Source organism: Cynara cardunculus (assembly GCF_001531365.2).
Source record: "Cynara cardunculus var. scolymus isolate 2C chromosome LG 15, CcrdV1, whole genome shotgun sequence".
Lineage (NCBI taxonomy): Eukaryota > Viridiplantae > Streptophyta > Magnoliopsida > Asterales > Asteraceae > Cynara > Cynara cardunculus.
This window is the reverse complement of record NC_037542.1, coordinates 2,687,097-2,708,582: the sequence shown is the minus strand read 5'-3', so window position 1 is coordinate 2,708,582 and position 21,486 is coordinate 2,687,097. Positions and strand designations below refer to the sequence as shown.

At 36.6% G+C, this 21,486-nt stretch overlaps 1 protein-coding gene across 2 annotated transcripts in view; it reads right to left on the bottom strand.

Moving 5' to 3' along the window:
* Nucleotides 1-7,337, bottom strand: part of LOC112527246 (nuclear poly(A) polymerase 3) — an 11,368-nt gene extending 4,031 nt beyond the window's left edge. Inside the window, exons 1-8 of one of the 2 annotated variants that reach the window (XM_025137739.1) lie at nt 7,265-7,337; nt 7,029-7,106; nt 5,140-5,247; nt 4,988-5,050; nt 4,740-4,901; nt 4,528-4,641; nt 3,635-3,697; nt 3,093-3,395 (exon numbers count right to left, since the gene is read on the bottom strand). In XM_025137739.1, the coding sequence (XP_024993507.1) occupies nt 3,093-3,395; nt 3,635-3,697; nt 4,528-4,641; nt 4,740-4,901; nt 4,988-5,050; nt 5,140-5,247; nt 7,029-7,106; nt 7,265-7,309 (936 nt within the window). In that variant the 5' untranslated portion in view covers nt 7,310-7,337. Of the gene's footprint in view, nt 1-3,092; nt 3,396-3,634; nt 3,698-4,527; nt 4,642-4,739; nt 4,902-4,987; nt 5,051-5,139; nt 5,353-7,028; nt 7,107-7,264 lie in introns of those variants that run through there. The other variant, XM_025137738.1, reaches the window with a different exon arrangement.
* Nucleotides 7,338-21,486: the final 14,149 nt, after the last annotated feature.

Below are 21,486 nucleotides of genomic sequence, written 5' to 3'. Positions count from 1 at the left end.
AAGTAGTCTACCTACGCCTGTCCGAACACACATTGTTTCTTATTACAGTAGAGGCTCTCAGCTTCCAGACGCCCGAACACCACTCTCAAGTGTTCTCGATGCTCCTCCATAGTCCGACTGTAGACCAGAATGTCGTCAAAAAACACCAGCACGAACTTGCGAAGATACGGTCGGAACACTTTGTTCATCAAGGACTGGAAGGTGGACGGCACATTGGTTAAGCCGAGCGGCATAACCAGGAATTCGTAATGTCCTTCATGGGTTCGGAAWGCTGTTTTGTGAATATCGGCGCTCTTCATTCGGATTTGGTGGTACCCCGACTTCAGATCCAATTTGTTGAACACTGTTGCGCCATGTAGCTCGTCCAGCAGCTCGTCAATGACGGGAATCGGGAACTTGTCAAGCACAGTGGATTTGTTTAAGGCCCTGTAGTCCACACAGAATCGGCAGCTCCCGTCCTTTTTTTTTACTAGCAGGACCGGGCTCGAGAAAGGGCTGGTGCTCGATCTAATGATGCCTGACTCAATCATCTCTCCAACCAGCTTCTCGATTTCATCTTTTTGCAACTGCGGGTAGCGATAAGGACGGACATTTACTGGTTCTGTTGCGCCTTTCAACACGATAGCATGTTCATGCTCCCGGGAGGGCGGTAAACCTRTGGGCAWAACRAAAACATCGGAGAACTCCGCTAGTAAGCCATCGAGGGCGGGGTGGACCTRCGATTCGGGCATGCCGGGTGCTTCAGTGTTYGCTAATGTGATGATATAGCTTTCTWSGATTGCGGGTAGCCCTCGTGCTAGGGCGCGTAATGAGGCCGCCCCTCGATGTAGACCAAGATCGCCATGCAATATAACCTGGTCGCCTTGATGATCAAACGTCATGGTTAGTGTTCGCCAATTCACACGAGTGTCCCCTAGTTGCATTAGCCACTTGATCCCCAAAATAACGTCGGTGCTTCCTAATTCGAGCGGGAAAAAATCTTCGGTGACGATCAGGCCCGGAAGCTGCAGTTCCAGTCTTGCAGATTTCGTAGCTTTTGGCGGCTTTCCCGTTCCTAAATATCACATCCGTTTCGCGGTTGCCAGACACCTTTAGTTTTAGTGGTTGTATTAACTGCAGGGACACAAAATTGTGGGTTGCCCCACTATCAATCAATACCACCACTTCAACCCCACCGATATAGCCTCGCAGTTTCATGGTGCGTGGTGCGGTTATTCCGACCACCGACTGAGAGGAGACCTCGACCGTGTCTAGATGGATGTGACCCTCGTCCTCGCCTACCCCCTCCTCGTCTCCCTCATCTTCGCTGGGTAATATGAGGACTTGAAGGGTTTTCTCTGGGCATCGATGTCCAGCGTACTTGCCGTCGCACCGAAAACACAATCCCTTTGCCTTTTTTTCTGCAAATTCGGTGTCTGTTATGCGTTTGAAGGGCTGCTTGGTCCCTCCGGGTGCTGGTTTTGTTACCCCTATAGCGGGGGTTGCTACTGGTCGCGATCCCGTACTCATAGATCGGGCTGCCGACCCCTTTGAACTTCCTCTCCCGAACTCCCCGTGGTTACCCAAGCGGCTTTCATCTACCATGAGGGCTAATTTGATGGCTTGATCCAGCCCCGTGGGTTGTAGGAGTCGTACTGATGCTCGAAGATCCTGTCTCAACCCCTTTATGAAGGTGCCTTCCATTACCCTCTCCGGTATCCCACCCAGCTRTGCCGCGAGTGTTTCGAAATTTCCAACGTACTCTCGAGCGGTCCCTTCCTGCTTAATGGCGAGGAACTGCTCATAGATGTCGCCCTCCTGAGAGGGTTGGAAGYGGTCTAATATCCGTCCTTTCAGATYGTCCCAATGTCGAAAAGGGTTTCGCCCATCGCTCCAACGAAACCAGGCCAGAGCCTGTCCYTCCATACACAACACGGCTGCCCGTAACCTTTCACTGGTGGAAACGAACCCTTGAATATCGAAAAAACGCTCGATGCGATACACCAACCCGTATGCATCTTCACCGTCAAACAAGGGCATCTTGAGTTTTCTCAAATGATAGTCCGATCCCGGCGTCCCTGTCCGTTCTCCGGTGGGTCCAGACCCCCATCCAGGATCGTTGTTAAAAGGCGGAAGCCCGAAGTGCCCGAACGAAATTCCTGTTGACATCGGTTGCGAAATTCCTTGGGTCCTAARTGGTGGGGAAGACCCTTTGTTGGCACTGTTGTTCTCTGAGAATGTTGGCAGCGGTTGCCCGCGCTCGTCGAAAACCAGATTGGATGATTGAAAGATGGACGGAAACGTTGTCGGAATGGCCACTGTGGACGGTGGTGGCATGGTGGTAGACGGCGGCGGTGTGGTTCGTGCCTGCTGTAGCAGCAGGTTCATCAGCTCTGCGTGTCGTTTTTCAGATTCAACTCGCATCTCATCCAACRAATTCTCCAATTTGCTGATAYGTTCTTCGTTTTTCTCCTTGTATTGACGTAAATCTTGCTCCCCATCCGTGTTCTTTGATTCGCTYCTCGTTATCGCCATGTCTGATCAGGCAGAAAAACAGATAGCTCACAGGTCGCAGGACGTGGCTCTGATACCAATTTGATATGTATCAAACAAAAAAAACGATACGGAACAGGGCAATTCTACCCGATACTTCTTACTTACCTGGAATTCGAGACCCAAGGCAATCTCCAAAGAAAACACATAAAAGCGTAAAACAAAAGCTGCCCCACCCTAAGGGTAATCGGCTATATTTATGCTAATCCCCACCCAAAGAAAACGTTTTTTTGCCAAAATTAAAGCAAATGATCAAAAATAGATACCAACTATTGAAAAAGAACCTCAAACCCCCTGGACTTCCTGTTTTCTAGTCTTACACCTATACACTCGTCCCCAACGCCCTTGATTTGCATCAGGTTCATGGCGACAACCAAAACCAAACCACTTAACACCCCAAACAACAGTAAGTCGTCATGATGATAACACGCATATAGGTACTTCTGAGTTCTGACTTTGAAAATCTCGAAAAGAGGAAGTGTTGCAATTTGTATGGACATCCCAAAATGAATGTGTTGTGACTTGTGATTTTAAATAAAGAGAGAATATTATATCTGTACCTGAGTCTGACGATATCCTCGACGGAATTCAGCTCTGATCTTGTTGAAGGTACTAGTAGTCATGTTTGAACGACAATACTCATTTGGGCTGCTCGGCAACTGAATAGGCATCAAAGTTCGTGTACCAGGCGGAAGAGGTGGCAGTGTTGCTCCTTCTTGTAGAACAACTGGTTCTGGCCAAGGCCAAAAGGCAAATGTCTTAAAGAAGATTGAAACCAGATCGACCAAACTGGCACTTGGGTTCTTTTGACAAATAAAAGCAGCTAAAACAGCCAAGTGTATGTCCCCAAAGAACCCAAATAACTGCAAAAATAGATCAAGAATAATACAAGAAATAAGAAACAACAAAAATTATCCAGCTTTGCTTCTTCAAGTGGCTAGAGTTTGCTCAACATAACCTTTAGAGCAACTGAGTTCAAATCCAACTTTTGTATGTTATCCAAAGAATTACCAGGCATGTGTCAATGAGCAGGCAGCAAAAGAGAAGAAAAAACAACAACAGCAACAAAAAATGTGAAATTGAGTAAAATGGAAACCCTTACGTCACCATACACCCCTCTCCTCTTTGCCCATGACTTAACACAGCATAATTGTTCCCTGAATATCTACAAAAAAAAAAAAACAATTTAGTTAACAAGTGTAATAAACAAGCAAATAGAGTTGTCAAAAGAAAAAAAAAGTTGAAGTGAAACATATCCTGTAGTGAGGTTATGCTGGATTTATAGACCGTGAAAATCGTCAAGTCTGGAAATAGACACCCTTATATAAAGAAATCAGATCCCAGAATAGCACCAACATCTTAACTTCATGTGAAATCAATTCAGTGATGGCAGAAACGTACATACAAATGTGATCCATTGCAAATCAAAAGAACATTGCTACTAAAGATTCTGACTCTTTGATTCAGGGAGATAAAATCTTTTTTAGTGTTTAGTTTTTCTTTGGAAAGCTTGATCAGAATATCAGAATCCTGGTGGCAAGATGGACAGAGTGTTTGAGGGTTTTGTTGGTTTTTTGGTGTGAATTCTAAAGTCCATGATATGTTCACTTGTAAGCTTCGAGCGGAAATTTTGCATATAAGAACTGCACCAGAGCCACACTTTCCCTTCACATATCAATATTATTGTAGTCGCAATGAAATGAAAGCTAGTTAACGCTGGTTGATGAGTTTAAAAATTGATGCAACCATAAAAGTCAAGAAAGCAATGGTAGAATAATTTAATTATGTAGATAATACCTATATAAAACTAGTCTTAAAATTAGCTTTAAATTTTGCTTTAAAGCGAGATGCATATTCACAATACATGGACATATTCCTACAAGGCTACAACTCTAAGAAAAATACAAGACAAGTAACAAAGAGAGGAAGAAAAAGAAAAGAACAGAATATTGTGCTGGTCTCTTTAAAGTTCAGTTCTAGATAAACACTTTGTACCTTCACATCTGGAACAAGCTGCAGGATGCTATTCTTAACCCACACTCCAGACAAACTCTTCCAGCTTGTTTCATCGATATCCTCAATGGACGAGGGGTTGGATATGTCCACATTCTAAAACCAAATTAAGTAAAAATAGTAATAATAATAGAAACAAAAAGGTGGCAAAGATGAAAGACGTAGAAAACACATAAAGTATCATTCCTACTCACCTCAGGAACAACTGTAACTGGAAGTTTAGCAAAAGCTAAGTCGATCAAGATTCCTTCAAACGTGAACTGCAATAAAGGAACCTTCGCATCCTTGACACAATGGATAACAGAAACTTCTGGTCTCCCTGCAAGCATGTTGTACAAAACTATGAAAAAATCCTCCTGGACAACAAAAAAACAAGTTCAGAAAAGTTTGTCCTTCCATAATCCTTCTAACTATATACCATATAGCAGAAAAGAAGACTCACTGTCATAGAAGCAAAACAAGGGGCAACACAAAGTACATCGATGTCGGACTCCACATTATAAACCTAAAAAAATTCATAAGCAAATCAGAGCACTAGGAAATACTGTCGAGTACAACATAAATGCAAAGAGAGTAATGAAAACACAAACTCACACCAAGACCATACAATCCATACAGTAATAAGGTTGCAGAAGCAGCTTTAATCTGATTTAGCGGCAGCCTACGTTGATAAGCAACTCTTTTAATCCATATCATCAGTATCTGCATCATTATTAAATGGAATTCCATAAATCAAATGGATGTTGGATAAGTTCTATCAAATTGAATATCCCAAGTATCTATCTTCATTTATTTTATTTCTTTTGAGTACCGGGTGATTTTCATTGTTCAGTTAGGTCTTTCCTTTTGACCACCAATTTAATATTTCCTATGAAAACCAAGATGAGGAATATCACACCTGTTAGGACTGTATAGTATCTTTTGTCCCACAGCAATGGCAATGAGATCCAAACTCAAACAACAAGTACAGAACAAACGGGATCCAAAAGATATGCTCAGTACATTTTCATAACCTAAACAAGATCAACATCCAAATATAGCAGCTCAAATAGTATAAAATCAAAAAAGAACACAAGATTTTAAGTTGGTTCTACTACCGGTGTGATAGTGTACATTCATAAGGAGAGGAACAGATTCATATTGTTGATGATCAAATGTGGTATGTTCTTACCGCAAGTACAGATGCAAAAGCTTGAAGAACTTCATGAACACTCTCTATAGTTACAAGGGTTCAAACCTCACAAAAGGTGAGGGGTGTGGGTGAATATTTGTCATATATAAATATTATATACTTCCAACTAAAGGAAGAAGTTCACCATATAACTTTGACCTAATTGTATTTATCCTATTGGACAAACACAAAACCCCGTAGGCGACTTCATGGGCTAGTTCCAAGCCATATTGGATTTGGAGCTCTCTCGATCTATCCAAATTAAGTGTGAGAATATGTGGAACCCCATTGGATTACTCTACGAAAAAATCCTTGAGGAGAGAAGGAGGTTCCAACGTATATTGAGGAGAAACGGTCCAAGTCTAGCCACTGCGGGACCTAGACACCTCTCCAATGGAGGGTAGACAAACACAAATCGTCTTAGAGTGTCGAAAGGGGGCTAGACGGGTGGGGACTAGACGAGTACAAATTCCATAGAGTGTTGAGTCCCTAGAGTGGTAGACCTAGGCTTTGATACTGTGTGAGAATATCTTCTTTTGTTATTGAGGAGAAAACCATGATTTACAATGCAGGAAAACAAAACAATATATATGCAACCTAGAATAGAGGAATTATTCATAAGGCCCCTGCACAATATGCATATATACATATGCTAACAAAGAAATCTGACTTCTAGCGACTGTGTGTGCGACTTCACCAAATCGTATACAAAGTCACTTGCAGTGTACTATAAATTTTCTTCCAATCCTAGCAACATCCAGTTTGCGCACCTAGTCCCTTTCTGTGTACCGTAGCCTGCATCAGCAACTTGCAATACAAGTTGCAAAGTAACGCATGGAGTCACTTATAGTGAGGGTGTATTACCAACATTTAACAACACCCACAACAACAGTATGTGGATGCGTGCATGCAACATAATGAGCAATTACTTGGGCATCCCCTTTTCCCCTCACAAAATTGGACGTAACTTCTAGCCATGCTTGTAGTTGCCAATGCCATCAAGATATACAGTTTTCTAACTATCAGAAGCTATCACGGGCCAATATGCCAATTATATCTCAATGAAATTCATCTATTACGTTTTCCTTCTATAATGAAATTACCATTGTATGTTATATATCTTTGAACAGTTATTTCACCTTAAGATTTTCAGATACGCCTCATGGATTTCAACCTTTCAACAGCCCTTGTAATTTGATTTTGCCATTTGATTGTCCCTTATATTATCGCTCACTAAAGAACTTCAAAGCTCAAAACAAATATACTCTTCAACTGATAAGCTCCCTAGCCAACAGAAGAAATCCACAATTACCTCTTTAAGCTTGTCAATGACATTCCTCATCCTCAGTTCTTCTTCTGGAGAAGCTACAAGACCCTCCTCGCTCAAAAACTACAAACAAAAAATAAATATCCCCAACACAGTATTAGCGAGGGACGCTTGTAACCATCATGTGCCGCATTCACTTAAGTTACGATTAAGAGATGTCCAAGCATAACAAACAAAAAAAAACCAACAAAACTAGGGTTTTGCAAGTAAGTAAACCAAACCGTTTGAAGAGAACTTGATCTTTCCAATTCAATTTGAGACACCATAGCTGGACTCAAAGCAAACACAGCCCAGGTTATGATTTGATGGCGATGGACCAACGGTACAGAATTAAAGTTTACGAAATTCAGCAGCAAATAACTGTGAATGCACTGTGATTTAGTGACTGATGGCAATGCAATGCTTTGCTTTGCTTACAAATTTCATCCTTGTGGTTTCAAGAAAATTATGAAATGAGTCTCTAACCCTAAAAAAGTTTGAACAAGTCCTTGTGGTTTTATTTTTGTTACAAATCATGTGTTTAGTTCTAACTTTATAAAAAAATGTATCATTAAGTCGAGGCTATTTTAGAGGTTGTTTACTTCGGTGGCGTTTGTTTTTTAAGAGGTGCTTAAGTCTGAAGTCTGAATTCACTTCTGAATTTTAAGAGGTGGTGCTGAAGTCTGAAATCTGAATCAGTCAGACTGTTTGTTTTTACGTCTGAAATCTGAAATCTGAATCATTGAAATCTAGGCTTTCTTTGCAAGCATTGGAAGCTCTAAAAGCAATTAAGAGGTTTTAAGTGAAAATGTTACCTCTAAATAATTCAGACATAATCAGAACTTTTAAGCTCTTAATTGGAAAAAAAAACAAACACACTTAATACCCTAAGGTCTGACCGATTCAGACATAAGAGGGTATTAAGTGTTTTTTAGGTAAAAACAAACAGCGCCTTAATGGCTTAAATGGCCTATTCAGCTTATTCACATGGCTCTTTTAAGTTATTTACTTACAACTTATTTGCATTTTGCACAACACTTGACTTATTTGCATAGATGGGTATGATGTGTTATCCCATTCAGCCAAAAATAAGATACCCTACCCCTTATTTTTAGTGAACATGTTTCGACAACAAACACTCGTCTTTCCTTACTGTTGGGTTTTAAAGTAATGTTTGTAACCATTAAACCTACCGGAAATAATTTTAGGTTACAATCATTTTAGAAAACTTTTCTAAAATTAAAACCCAAGTCGGATCCAGTGACAATTAAAAACAAACCTAAACAAAGAATAGGGTGTTTAGAGTTATAAGCTTTCAGATTTATTTTTCATTAGGTAAACATACTCATATCTACTAAAATCATCAGTAAAAGTAATGAAGTAGTGATCATCATTTCTTCTGGCTGAACTGAAAGGACCACATACATCAGTATGAATGACTACAAACAATTCTATAGCCCTTTCGAGTTTGCCTCTAAAAGGGGCCTTTGTCATCTTGCCTAATAAACAAGATCTACATAATCATATGAATCATCACATGATTCCAACACTTCTTCTTCCTGGTATTTGGCATGTGCTTCTTGTTTATATGTTCAAAGACGGCAATGCCACAAGTAGGTCTATTTAAGCCTTGTTTAATTCATTTATTGTTTACGTTAGATATTGATTCGTTATTACAACTTTTTGCATATCAATTTCATAAATACCATTGTGTGGTTTGGCTATAAAATACAAAACATTGTTAAGTTAAGCAAAAAGTGAGCTATTACTAAAAGTAAACATAAATCTAGTTTGCTATAATTGAGAAAATGAAACTATATTCCTAGTAATGCTAGGTACATATAGACGTTTGCTACGTGTTAAAGTATGACCATTTGGAAGCTTCATATCATATGACCCTTGAGCAACATCAGCTACCTTAGCTTCATTGCCTATCCTTATCTCTAATTGGCCTAGTTTCATCTTCTCTTCACTTCTTAGACCCTGTAGAGTAGTACAAATATGAGTATCACACTTGAAATCCAATAATCAAGAGTCATAGTCAGAAGTAAACAAATCAATGGTAAACATAACTGAAGCTTCGGCTATAACAGCCTTTTGTTTCTTTTTCTCCGCCAGTAAGGCTAATTTCTCTTCCAGCGCCCTTTTTGGTTGCAGTTGAAGCAAATTGTGTTCTCATGAATCTTTCCCTTGCCCTTCTCTTTGTTGAAACTCTTAACTTGAGCCTTTCCCTTGGAAACCACCCTCTTTTTCTTGACTATCTCACCTTTAGGTTTGATCATCAAAACTTGTTTTGGTTTAGTTAAATCCAACTTGAAATTTATACTTCTCTCAACACTTCTAAGCACGCCTTAAAGCTCCGTGAGATTTTTATCCAAACCGTTCATATTATAGTTCATAACGAAATGGTCATATTATTTGGGTAAAGAATTGAGAACTAGATCAATTCCCAATTCTTGACCTAGTGGGAAGCCAAGACGGGTCAGTCAGTCAATATACCCTTTGATTTTCAAAGTGTGGGTATTGACTGATGAGCCCTTGGTCATCATGCAGGTATTCAATGCCCTGACTGTATCAAACCTCTATATATGGCTTGTAACTAATACATAGATTTCAATGGAGATACCATATCCTAGGTAGTGATGTCTTCGTAGTCCCACAATAACTTGGGAGTCATGAAGGTAAGCATCAGACAACCAACATCCAGCGAGTCATTGACATACTTATCATAAGTAGCCTTGACTTCAGCTTAAGCATTCCTGGAAAAAGTGTTTGAAGGGGAGTTCTCTAGAACGTAGAACTTCTTTTCATGCATAAGGATGTCCCTTAGGAAGCGAAACCATTCAAGAAAGTTTGTTCCGATCAGTTTTTCCTTATCAAAAATTCACCATAGTGTAAATTGGGATAAGTTGTTTGTGTTTGAGGTGGTAGCAGACATGTACAATATTTAAGTTCAATTTTAGTAACTTTAAAATCTCAAATAAAATGAATTAACCTTTTGAAAATTATTTTAATTTGAGCTAAGATCCATATTTCACCTATTCCCATAAAGGACCAAATGCAACTATTTCTGGAAACAGGTTATTTAGGTAGGCATCATCCAATTTCGTTCAATGTTAGCTCTTAGGTGTTCGTGGAATTCTATTTGATATATCATATATAGGAATTGACACGTTTAATCCCATTACAATGCCTTGAAAATACTCATAGATGGCCAATGCAATTGTTTATGAAATTTCCAAGTAACCTAGTCATACTAAGGTGTCGTGATCCCACCTCAATTCTTGATTTCGGATTTATTGTATCAATTGTTCAAAACACGACTATTTAAGCAAGTTGCCAAAAGCATCTGTTCACTTAAATCTCGTTTTTTTGACGTCTTGTCTCACATTACAATCATCGAGTATGATTGGCTACGCATTGACCATACTGGAATCCGTAAGTTTTGTTAAGTACCATAAATGAGTGGCGTATAGTTTACGTTTGTAAAGTGTTAGAATTTTAGAAAACATTATACGCTTTTAAAAACGTTTGGCTTTATTTCTAAAATTAAAATCTTTGTTTTCAAAAGTTTATCCAAAAGTCAATTTGATTTTGCTAATCATATCATATTTAATTTATGATTTATAAATTTATTTTGCATTTGAATTTATTTCAAAAATGTTTTGCAAACATTATAACAATAACTCTAAGCAAATGAATAAATAAAAACACAAAATAAACAACCATAACAATTAATAGATGGTATTGTCTTTAATGTGGTGTTGTGAGCCAACACAAAAACCACGATCAGTCTAAGGACGTCTTCAAGCTTCCACTAGCCCCACCAACTTGTTGAAGTCAGGGAACTCTATCTTGACCTCTTGGAATGTCGTCTTCAGATTTGGTTACAATTTAAAATAGAAAATACAACATGCCTTATTAAATCTTAAAATCGTTCCAATCTAGAGAATTAAAATAAAAACTACAGCCATTTGCAACTAATACATTTTAATTTTCCAATAAACTAAATCAACCAAACACAAACACGGGTGTTTTGGGGCATACCGTATATTATTATAATATTTTAAACATAAAATAACTAATTTAGTCGAATTAAGTAAACATAAATAAATAGGCCTAAATTAGACAAAACATTAAAAACGGAAAAACTGAAAACATATTTTGTGAATACAGACTTGGCCCAAAACCACTTTGGCCCATGACATGTGGCTCAGACCACTAGCCTGCGCATGGTGCCATGGGATCACATGGAAACAGTCGCAGTTTGACTAAAACGAACGAAATTATGGTTGGGACATCACCAAAGATGTAACATAAATGTGGCCTCAAGATGTCAAACAGCGGCGCTAGGCCGAGGTCAAAGAGGCCCGAAGTCGTGGCTGAGGAAATCTTGACCAACGACTCTAGGTCGTGGCCGAGGAGGACCACCCAATAGCATAAGGTCGTGGCTCGAGCAAGGTTGTCTAATAGCTCTAGGTCGTGATCGAGCGAGGTTGTCCAACAGTTGTATGTCATGGTCGTAGCAGTGGTCTGGACACAACGGTGCAATGAGGCGACTAACCACTCAGCCCAAAGCCTTCGATGGTCCATCAATGATCAAGACATTGAGACACCCGCTCGACATCCATCTCACTGCCAAAACGTATGGTGCATGGCAGTGGCTGTGATGCTAGATCGACAATGCAGGATGACAACTTAACACCAGCCACCAGCGCCAAAGCGCGATAGCCAGAACGACGCCTACCGCCTTACCGCTGTGGGGCGGTGGCACCAGCGAGGGTGAGGCGGATCGGCCGTAAAGGTAGCGAGAAAAAAGGGGGGTCTCAGTCTCTTCTAAAAAATACTCTAGTTTTCGATTTCATTTCTTATTGATTATTCATTTAACTAATCAAAGTGACTATAATACCATTGTTGGGTTTTGAAGCAATTTTTGTAATCATTAAATGCATCAGAAATAATTTTTACTTACAATTATTTTAGAAAACGTTTCTTAAATTAAAACCCAAGTTGGATCCAGTGAATTAAAAATGAATCTTAACAAACCATAGAGTGTTTAGAGTTGTACCTTTCAGATCCATAATCGGTTCTGACGAATGTAACACCCCTAAAATAAAAGACAATTTAGACCGAACATTAAAATGGAAATAGAACCTATGAATCATAAAATCATCCAAGAGTGGGGAAATAGTATAGTGTTTACAATCTCAAATATAAAGAAGATAAATAACCTACTAATCTAAACTATTATAAGTTTAGATTATAGACATGTGTCTCTATCTTCTTTCCAAAAGAATTCCTTTCAACGCGTAAGTAACGCCAATTCACCAAAAGTGCTACTATTAGCAACAATCGCTCCGCTCATGACTTAGGAGCTCCACCGCTAAGAGAACCTGATATACATGTCATTTAAAAAAAATGTTAGGCTTAACGCCTAGAGAGAACAAACATTTACTGAATAAAGTTATAGAACATTAAGACAGAAAAATGTCATTTTAATCGGGTTATTTGTACAATTTACTAACGCTCACCCTTGGAAGAGCAAAAAACACCCAAAGATGACGGAGGAGACCTGATTTACCATTCGTTATGACGGAACACATAAGTAAGCTACAAACTAATGTTATTAGAGCATAACTTATAGGCATAATACCATTGACATCAACCTGATCCGGTCTAATAGTCAATTGTGATTATAAACTCATTCATTCGGAAATTACATAATAATCACAATGCCTATTTCCGAGTTACAATAAAGGAATGAACTGGAAATGACATAATAATCACAATGCTTATTTACAATTTATAAATAAGAGCTCATTCCTTCAAATTTCATAAGAACCGACTTCTGTGCCTATGGATCCACTGTATTCTAGCCATAAAATATATCTATCTAGATATATCAAGCTTTACCTATTATAGAAACACTTGTATACATGATCTCATTAAGTAGGCAAAATCCCATCTTATCAAAAAAATCTCAAACATAAGAACATCATAGTTTTGAGTTCCAAATTCCTCAATACTTTGAAATAAACGTTCCCCAAGTATTTAAAACCATCCCCCACACTTTCATCAAAATATGTAAAATCTCCAAATTCCCAAATTTGACCTAAATGGACCAAAATTAACCAAATGCAAAAAATACTTGAAATGGAAACTTAGAGGAAGTAAAAGACATCATTTTAACATGTATATGGTTTTATAAAATTAAAGAATGAACTCATAGTACTAGGTTTTGATGAAAACCTAGAAAACCAGGAAATGCTTGGAGATGGGGAAGAACACTTGGATCTTGAACTTGAGACTTGGATCTTTAGCCTAGATGAGGTTTAAATGATCTTGGATGGGTGGAAATATAGAATAAATACTAAGGGAATCGTATTCAATGAGAAGGGAGGAAGAAATTTGGGAGAGAACAGAGTTCGGTGAGAAAATTGAGAGTGAAAACCCAAAAATTGGCCCTTAAAACGCTGACTAGTGGTGTTCGCTAGTTTCACCACTAGTTAAACTAGCAAAAAGACTAGCAAACAAATTAGCTCTGAAACTAGCCTGAGCACTTTGAATGAAATTAAACAGTGGTATTAACTAGTTTCATCGCTAGTTAAACTAGCGAACAAACTAGATCTGGAACTAGCCCGAGCACTTTGAATGAAATCAAACAATGGTATTCGCTAGTTTCACCACTAGTTAAACTAATGAACAAACTAGCACTGAAACTAGCTTGGCCCACTTTTCCATCCTTGTGAGTTCATTTCCTTGAGTTTTTGAAGTGCCAACATTAAAACGCCCAAAAACCTTCAAATGAGCTTAACTTAAGAACTAAAGAATTACATTTAAGATGACCGCAAAATAAACGATAGTAACAAAATTTTCGGTCATTACAATGAAGCACTTAGAAAACAGGTTAAGTTTCCTCTATTGGTGATCTACACACGAATATGTTTCTGGCCTCCACTGGATTGTAGACGAAAACCTTAGGTCTAATATGTGTTTTCTTACATAACGGAAAAGGTTTCTCTTCTGTATTTTCTATGGTGGCTAAAATCTATAAAACTGAGTCAACTTATTTCATTTAGCCCATCACCTTTTTTATACAGACTGTGTTATAGATAGTCCATAACTCAAATAAGGTTTTAGTAATTATCTGTGATATTTATATAAATATTTTAAAATTTGATATAATTAAATATAATTATTTACGGTTACAGATTACACCATTTAATTATCATAATTACATTTTAGTACATATTTTCATAATTATCCTCCAAAAGTAATTATTCTAATAATCAACATGATTTGTTTGAGTTTCTAAAAATAGAGGCAAACATATTCTTTTGTGTGCTACCCTATAGGTTTACATACTTGTTAGCAGTATTCATGTGTAACACGTGTCATGGGCATATCATAACTTACACCTACAAACATGACTCATCTTCCAGACTTATTCAAAACCCTAGCCATTGTGTATCATGAGACATCCATGCACCGTTGACGTAACCGGACCCTATCTTTCATGTGACCGTTGAGCCAGAACCTTCAACAATCTCCTTCCTCATTGGCGCCTCCCTTTTTTCCCTGATGACCCTGCATATCCTTCCCGACGGGTGACGATTTCTTTTCTCTTTGATTTTTGATTGGGGCATCTACTGCAATATGTTTTGATTTCTCTTATCTCTAATTTTTCGTTCATCTCTTCTCTTTTTTTTCAAGTGGTACATGGTGGTAAAAAAGCAATGCACAAAATCAGTCTCGAGTTACACCATTTTCACATAAAAATGCACCATCGAAATATAAGATTCTTAGATAACTCAAAAGGAACGTATTTTACTGTTAGCATAAAGATATCCAGACCAAGCAAAGAGTTCGATTCCGAATTACCATTTTTTGTTATACAACAATAGTTAAACAAGACCATGGCCAAGTTCATCTTTAAGAACCACCTAAATTTAGAGACGTTTAAAAAAACCAATGATTATTTGCCACAAGATGTAAAAAACTAAACCCATCTCTCAGCAACAAGAAAATTCATAGCTGAATATGTACCAAGTATCAGCCATGACAAACAAACACAAGTAATGAAATACTAAATCAGAAATGAATTTTGTAAAATTGAATCAACTAGTCATGGCGCTGGACCTTCCCTTCCTCTTCCGGTTAGTGACCCCTCTGCATAAGCAAGAATGTCAAAATAAATTTTTATAACAAACATAGGATGTCTGGATTAGTGGAATGACATACCTCCTTCATACTCAAATTCAGTTGCCACCTGTCATTGAAGCCCAACCTCTCCAATGATGTTCCATTACAGGTTTTGTTCTACCCAAAGTTAGTGTGGTGTATGATTTCAGATAAAATCGACCAAAGACCGTAATTTTGTTCTTTTTAGCATTTGTCTATGTGGATTTTTGCTTACTTTTAGTTAAATGACTACTTTTTTTTGATATTTTGTCAACTAAGCAGTCCCTAGCTAAATATTTATAAGTTTGGGATATCATATAAATCAGACATGGCTATAGCTCTATTTGACACCCGTGCAAGTGATTTTTTAGGATTGTCGTCGTTAAGGTGCTACTAGCTTCGGATACTTCTAAGAAAAGCATAAATTTTACAAAATCAGAGGTACTGCAATTGTGGAAATTTTTTACCTTTGTGGTTTTTCATTTTTACTTGACGGAGCTCATAATTTCATTCACTGGCTTGGTTTAGAATTGAAGTTAAATTAGTCAACTTTCCATATAGAAATCTATATTATAATTGTAGCTAAATTAGTCCAACTAAATTAGAATTGAAGCTAAATTATTCATGAACTAAAATAACTTTCTTTATATCTATTTTTTGTTGTTGAGCAATTTACACCAACTTGGTATGAAAATGAGCTATTTGCTTCCAGTTTTGTATTTGATAATTTTGTTAAATATTCAGGTTTTCGAATTGGATTGTTGTTTGTGGTCTACCCAAAGCATGTGTTGGATTGTGACTATGATTATTAGGGTTATTGGACAGATTGTGTAACACCCTCAAATCTGGAAAAAAGCGACTACTTTAAAATTTTCATTAATACATAAAGGGTAAATCCCTATTCTATTCATCAATACTTGAGTTATCTTAAACCTCGAATCTAAAATCATTGTCAACAAAAGATAGGAAAGCCTTACATAAAGACTAAATTAAGGTCATGTGTTACTATGACCCAATAATTGTCGCCATCTCTAAAGATGGAAGACATCAACGATAAGCTAAAACTTTCTCGTGCAACTATCTAGCACTCATCTGATCACTGTGTTGCTAGTACAACTACCCCACGAACTTGATGCACATGTTGATAAAAGAAAAAAGGTTAAGCTTGACGCCTAGTGAGTTCAAACAGTTTTCATCATAATCATAAAACGGTAAAAGCGAAAGACTGTTGATTTAGATCATGATTTTGCAAATGAAATATATTTACCGTAAAAGCAACATCTTTCCAAAACCCACAATTTTCTTGATGAAAACCCATAAATCAAAATACTCGATTACACAACCGAAATCCAATACTCTCACGACCAAGTTATTTATACATTTAACTCACTCTTACCCATGGAAGAACATAAAGTATATGAAGATGATGAGGGAGACTTGATTTACCATTTGTTGTGACGAAACATATAAGTGAGCCACAAACTAATGTTATATGAGCATCACGTACAAGTACCACTGACATCAACGAAATCCAATATCTAGTCAATGAAGTAATAAGTTCGTTCACTTGAAGTTACATTATATTGATCAATTGCTGACGCCCGACTCCAAGAGTCCACACCTTAATGTCTATGAAGACCCCGTACCTATTTATTGGTCCCGAATGGGATGACAATAAATAGAAAGTAATTGTAGAAGGGGGGTTGAATACAATTTCACAGACTTTTTTAATTCTTATTGATGTATATCAACACAAAGATACAATATAGATTGTTGCGGAAGAAGGAAAAGATAACCTAACATAAACAATCTTACACAAAGAAGAACTTACAAGAACAACATAGAGAGTACTTACAAGGAAATAAAGAACACTAATATTTTATTCACATACATGAGAATAGGAGAGCAGAAGAAGAGAGCTCATTTCCTTGAGAATGCACTTAGAAATTCTTTCAAGGAATTGTTATTTACATGGAAAATGCATATTGCCTTTTATACTACCTTCATGCATTAAATGCATGAGATGTTTGTCACCTAAGGATAAGAAGGCAGGGGTTGACTTGACCACTGTTGATATCTCATTTTTCATCGTAAACCGCGTGCATACAACACTGTTCATGTAGAGACAAACTTTTTACAGAGATATGGTCAGTCTGTAGGGAGATCTTCTTTGGATGGATTAGTAGCTTCAAACATATACTTACAAATCTTTGGTGTATGAAGATCTTCATTCAATCGGTTAATAGCTTCAAAACATCTTCAATCTTCAAATCAGCTACTTTTGAGTCCTGGTGTGTAATTTATACAATTGATCTACAGTACCCCATCAGTAACCTTCTGTCTTCATATCAACTAGTCTTTGATTTTGCCAACAGCTTTAAGTATGTACCAATAAACCAATATACAAAGAAACCGATAACTACTAAGTGTTGATAGAATAGAGGAATAGATCAGTGAGTCATCACCAAATCAATAGGTGACTTAACACTATTCCTAGCTATAATACACTAGGGATTATATTATATTGATCGATGACCGATGCCCGACTCTAAGAGCCCACACCTTATTGTCTATCAAGACCCAATGACTACTTCAAGTTACAATACATGGTTGGCATCCCCAAACAAAACCGACTTCTATGCATATGGATCAATTGCATTATAGCCATAAAATTACACGACTTTAACTGAATGACCAACGCACTCAAAATGTGTAATATATTATATAACAATGATATAACTACATATAATTCCAAAAGTTCAATATAGTGCTCTTTTAATTGGACAAGTGTCCCCAAGACTCATTTAAGTCAAAACCGAACCAAAGGCTCAACAATTCAAATAACTAGTAGATAAAAGTCATCAAAAGCAAAAAATAATGCATTTAACCTGTATTTATGCAAACACATGCTCCCAAAAGTATTATTTACTCCAAAACCCTCATTGGTTGAAACAAACCATTTTCCAAATGAACTAATACCATTTATATTTCTAAAATGTCCCATAACATAACAATATGTATTTTTCAAACCGAATACACCAAAATGTATTTGCATCAAAATAAGCTCCATTTATAAGATAAACCTTAAAACAACTCACACTTATAATTTAGTTGCCAAAATGTCTAAAAGTCCCAAATATTGGCATTTCATAAGATTTATAACCCAAATATACCAAATAGGCAAACTTCATTAAATACCCAACACATTTGATAAATATGAAGTAAAACATATTAATACTTTAAAATACACATTTTGACATGTACATAATTTTCACAAAGCAACTTGAACTTATCTTGCAAGACTTAAATTAAATTTAGGCTTTACCTCAATCTTGAGCTCTTTTGATGAAGAGATGAAATCATCAAACTACAACTCCAAACATATAGTGCAAAGCTTTCAATAACACTTTCTTTTCTTCTAAAACATACACAAAAGAGAACCGAAGATAGAATGCAAGTTGTTGGTGCAAAATGATCAAACCCCAGATTCAAAGGATAAAGATGTGATCTTACCTTCAACTTCTTTGAAATCCAAAATCATCAAGTAATCATTAATAATCATTATTCCCATCTTGAAAATCTCAAAAAAAAAAATGAATCCATAGCAAAAAGAATCGCCAAAACAGAGTAGAAATGAAGAAGTTATGGCTAAAATGAGAAAAACCCCGATTTTCGGTCTTTTTGTGCAAGTCAGGCCTCCACACTAATTTTACCACCAGTTTAAACTACATGAAAACTAGCCCTAGAATTTCAGTGTATGGCGCTAGTTTCACCATTAGTTTAAACTAGCATTGAAACTAGCCTGAGTCTAAAATTCCTAACGCTAGTTTTCAAGTGAGTTAACTCACTTGACAGCTAGCTTAACACTTTATTGAGTTGTTAATCTGATTTGCGACCTCTCGAATAATTGAACTTGCATCGGAGGTCTCTTAATGCCTCAGATGACCTCCAACACAACTTTTCTTAATCCAAATCTACCATGACTCTTGATTCAAAAGCCACGAACATTCAATAATAGTTGGACACTGACTGACTTATTAAAATAAATCTACACTCTTAAATAATTAACCATAAAAACATGGGTGTTACAAATTTTGTCTGGTTTTATGGTCCTTGGAGTTTTCTAATCTATGACAGCTTCTCTTCTGGGTTCATTTATGGGTTGTTGTTTAGTGATTGGTTTATTTCCAGAATGATAATTCCTTCCAAAAGTGCTTGTTGTTGGGATTTTTGTTTGGGATTCATTGTTGGTGGATCTGTTGGCTCAATTATTGTTTGGTTGGGGATGGTTCACTTCAGAATGATTATAGTAACCTAAACCCAGTTGGCTCGATTTTAGGTTTATGTAAGATTGTATATGTTTATTTTTGTATCGACAGGTCCGTGTATATATATATATATATATATATATATATATATATATATATCTCAAAATTTATAACAACCATTTTTAGGTATGATTTTTTGTTATTACTTTCGTTCTTTCTCAATGTTCCTTTCCTCTAATGTTGTTCTTCACGATGTGTTGGTGTCTTTGTCTCTAGAATCTTATTTTCAGGTTTAGGTAAGACTGAATTTATTTCTTTTTTTAGTCGAGGTTATAGAGTATCACCTAAGGTAATATGCACGCTTACACCATAATGCCCTTTTATCGTCATTGCTATTCAATGTGGTTGCAATTTATTACTAAAAAATAAGCTTATTTGACTTTCAAAGATAAAAATCTGGACATTTTACTTTTAGATTCATGTGCAGAGACTCTTCAGAAACCAAATCGAAGTACTTCCCCCCTTCCAATGAAAATTACAACAATATCCTTTGGTATGTGTTAATGAAAATTGTAACCTTTTATTTTGCTTGTAACCTTTCAACCTAAAACTACTTATTTACACATTCTTAGTATTATAAAGATTTGATGACATTGATATGGTCCTAAAAAGTCTCCTACTGTGATATTATTGAAGGGTATTTAAGATATTTGGTTGATCGTAAGAATGTTTTTTTTAAAACTATGTTCCTAGTTAAACATGGAATTTTTTTGGCATAGGAGTATAAGATGACAAGGATATTTTACTGCTTTTGGTTTTCTTTAATGGGATTCAAGGGTCCAAGCCCTTATAACGATATATTTTGATGTGGTGATCAATAAGAGGTCGGTATCATAGGTGACCTTAAAGGTAGCATGTTGGAAGAAACCACTAGCATAGTGTTAGGGATTATACTCAATTAAACGGCATCTTATAGAACAATTTACCCGTAAGTGCTTACCGGATAAGATTCTTCATCCTCACTTACTAGGTAAGACTTTCCATCCTTATCATCGCTCTTATTGGATAAGATTATCCACTATTGTCATATTCATCCGGTAAGGTAAATGACCCTATAAATGCTTATTGGATAAACGTTTAGTAAACATCCCATAAGTCTTGATATTAATATGCGTGAGGAGAAATTAGTAGATGCATGTAGACCACTTTTCAATAAATAAAGATTTGCCAGCTAAAACCTCATCATGGGTAAGGTTTGACCCTACATGTACAAATAACCATAACCCAAAATCAACATCATTCAACCTTGTTTGCTGGGAATTTTTTTCTTCAGATCATTTCGGGGGGGGGGGGGGGGGGGGTTGTGAGTACCTAAGGTATGCGGCGAATGGATCATTTATTTCATTAAATATACAAAGTTAAAATCAAAGATTTCATTTAAAATTTGAAACGCTCCAGTTGTATTTAAATGAGAAAAGTCTAAAAAAATTCAATGCACTTTAGTGTTTGGAATGATTAAGTCCTCGGACAATGTGAGTACTTAAGGTATACGATGAATGGATCATTTATTTCATCAAATACACAAAGTTAAAATCAAAGATTTCATTTAAAATTTGAAATGCTCCAGTTGTATTTAAATGAAAAAAGTCTAAAAAAACCCAATGGACTTTAGTGTTTGGAATGATTAAGTCATTGGACAATTTTTTGGAACAAATAAGTCATTGGACATTCCAAAACATGTTAAATAACTTACTGGACTCTCTAAAACCTGCTAGATACATTCTTATTACCTATACAATTGGTTAATGTGGTAAAATAGTGGAAAAAGTCATAAAAAAACCAATGAACATTCATATTTTGAACGATTAAGTCCCTAAACATTTTTTGAACCAAAAAATATTTAGATCTATAAAATTAAACAAATATAACAAAAAAAATACTTACATTTACAAAAAGATAATTACATTAATTTTTTTTGATAAAATTTTATTTTAATTAAAATTAAAATATCTTAT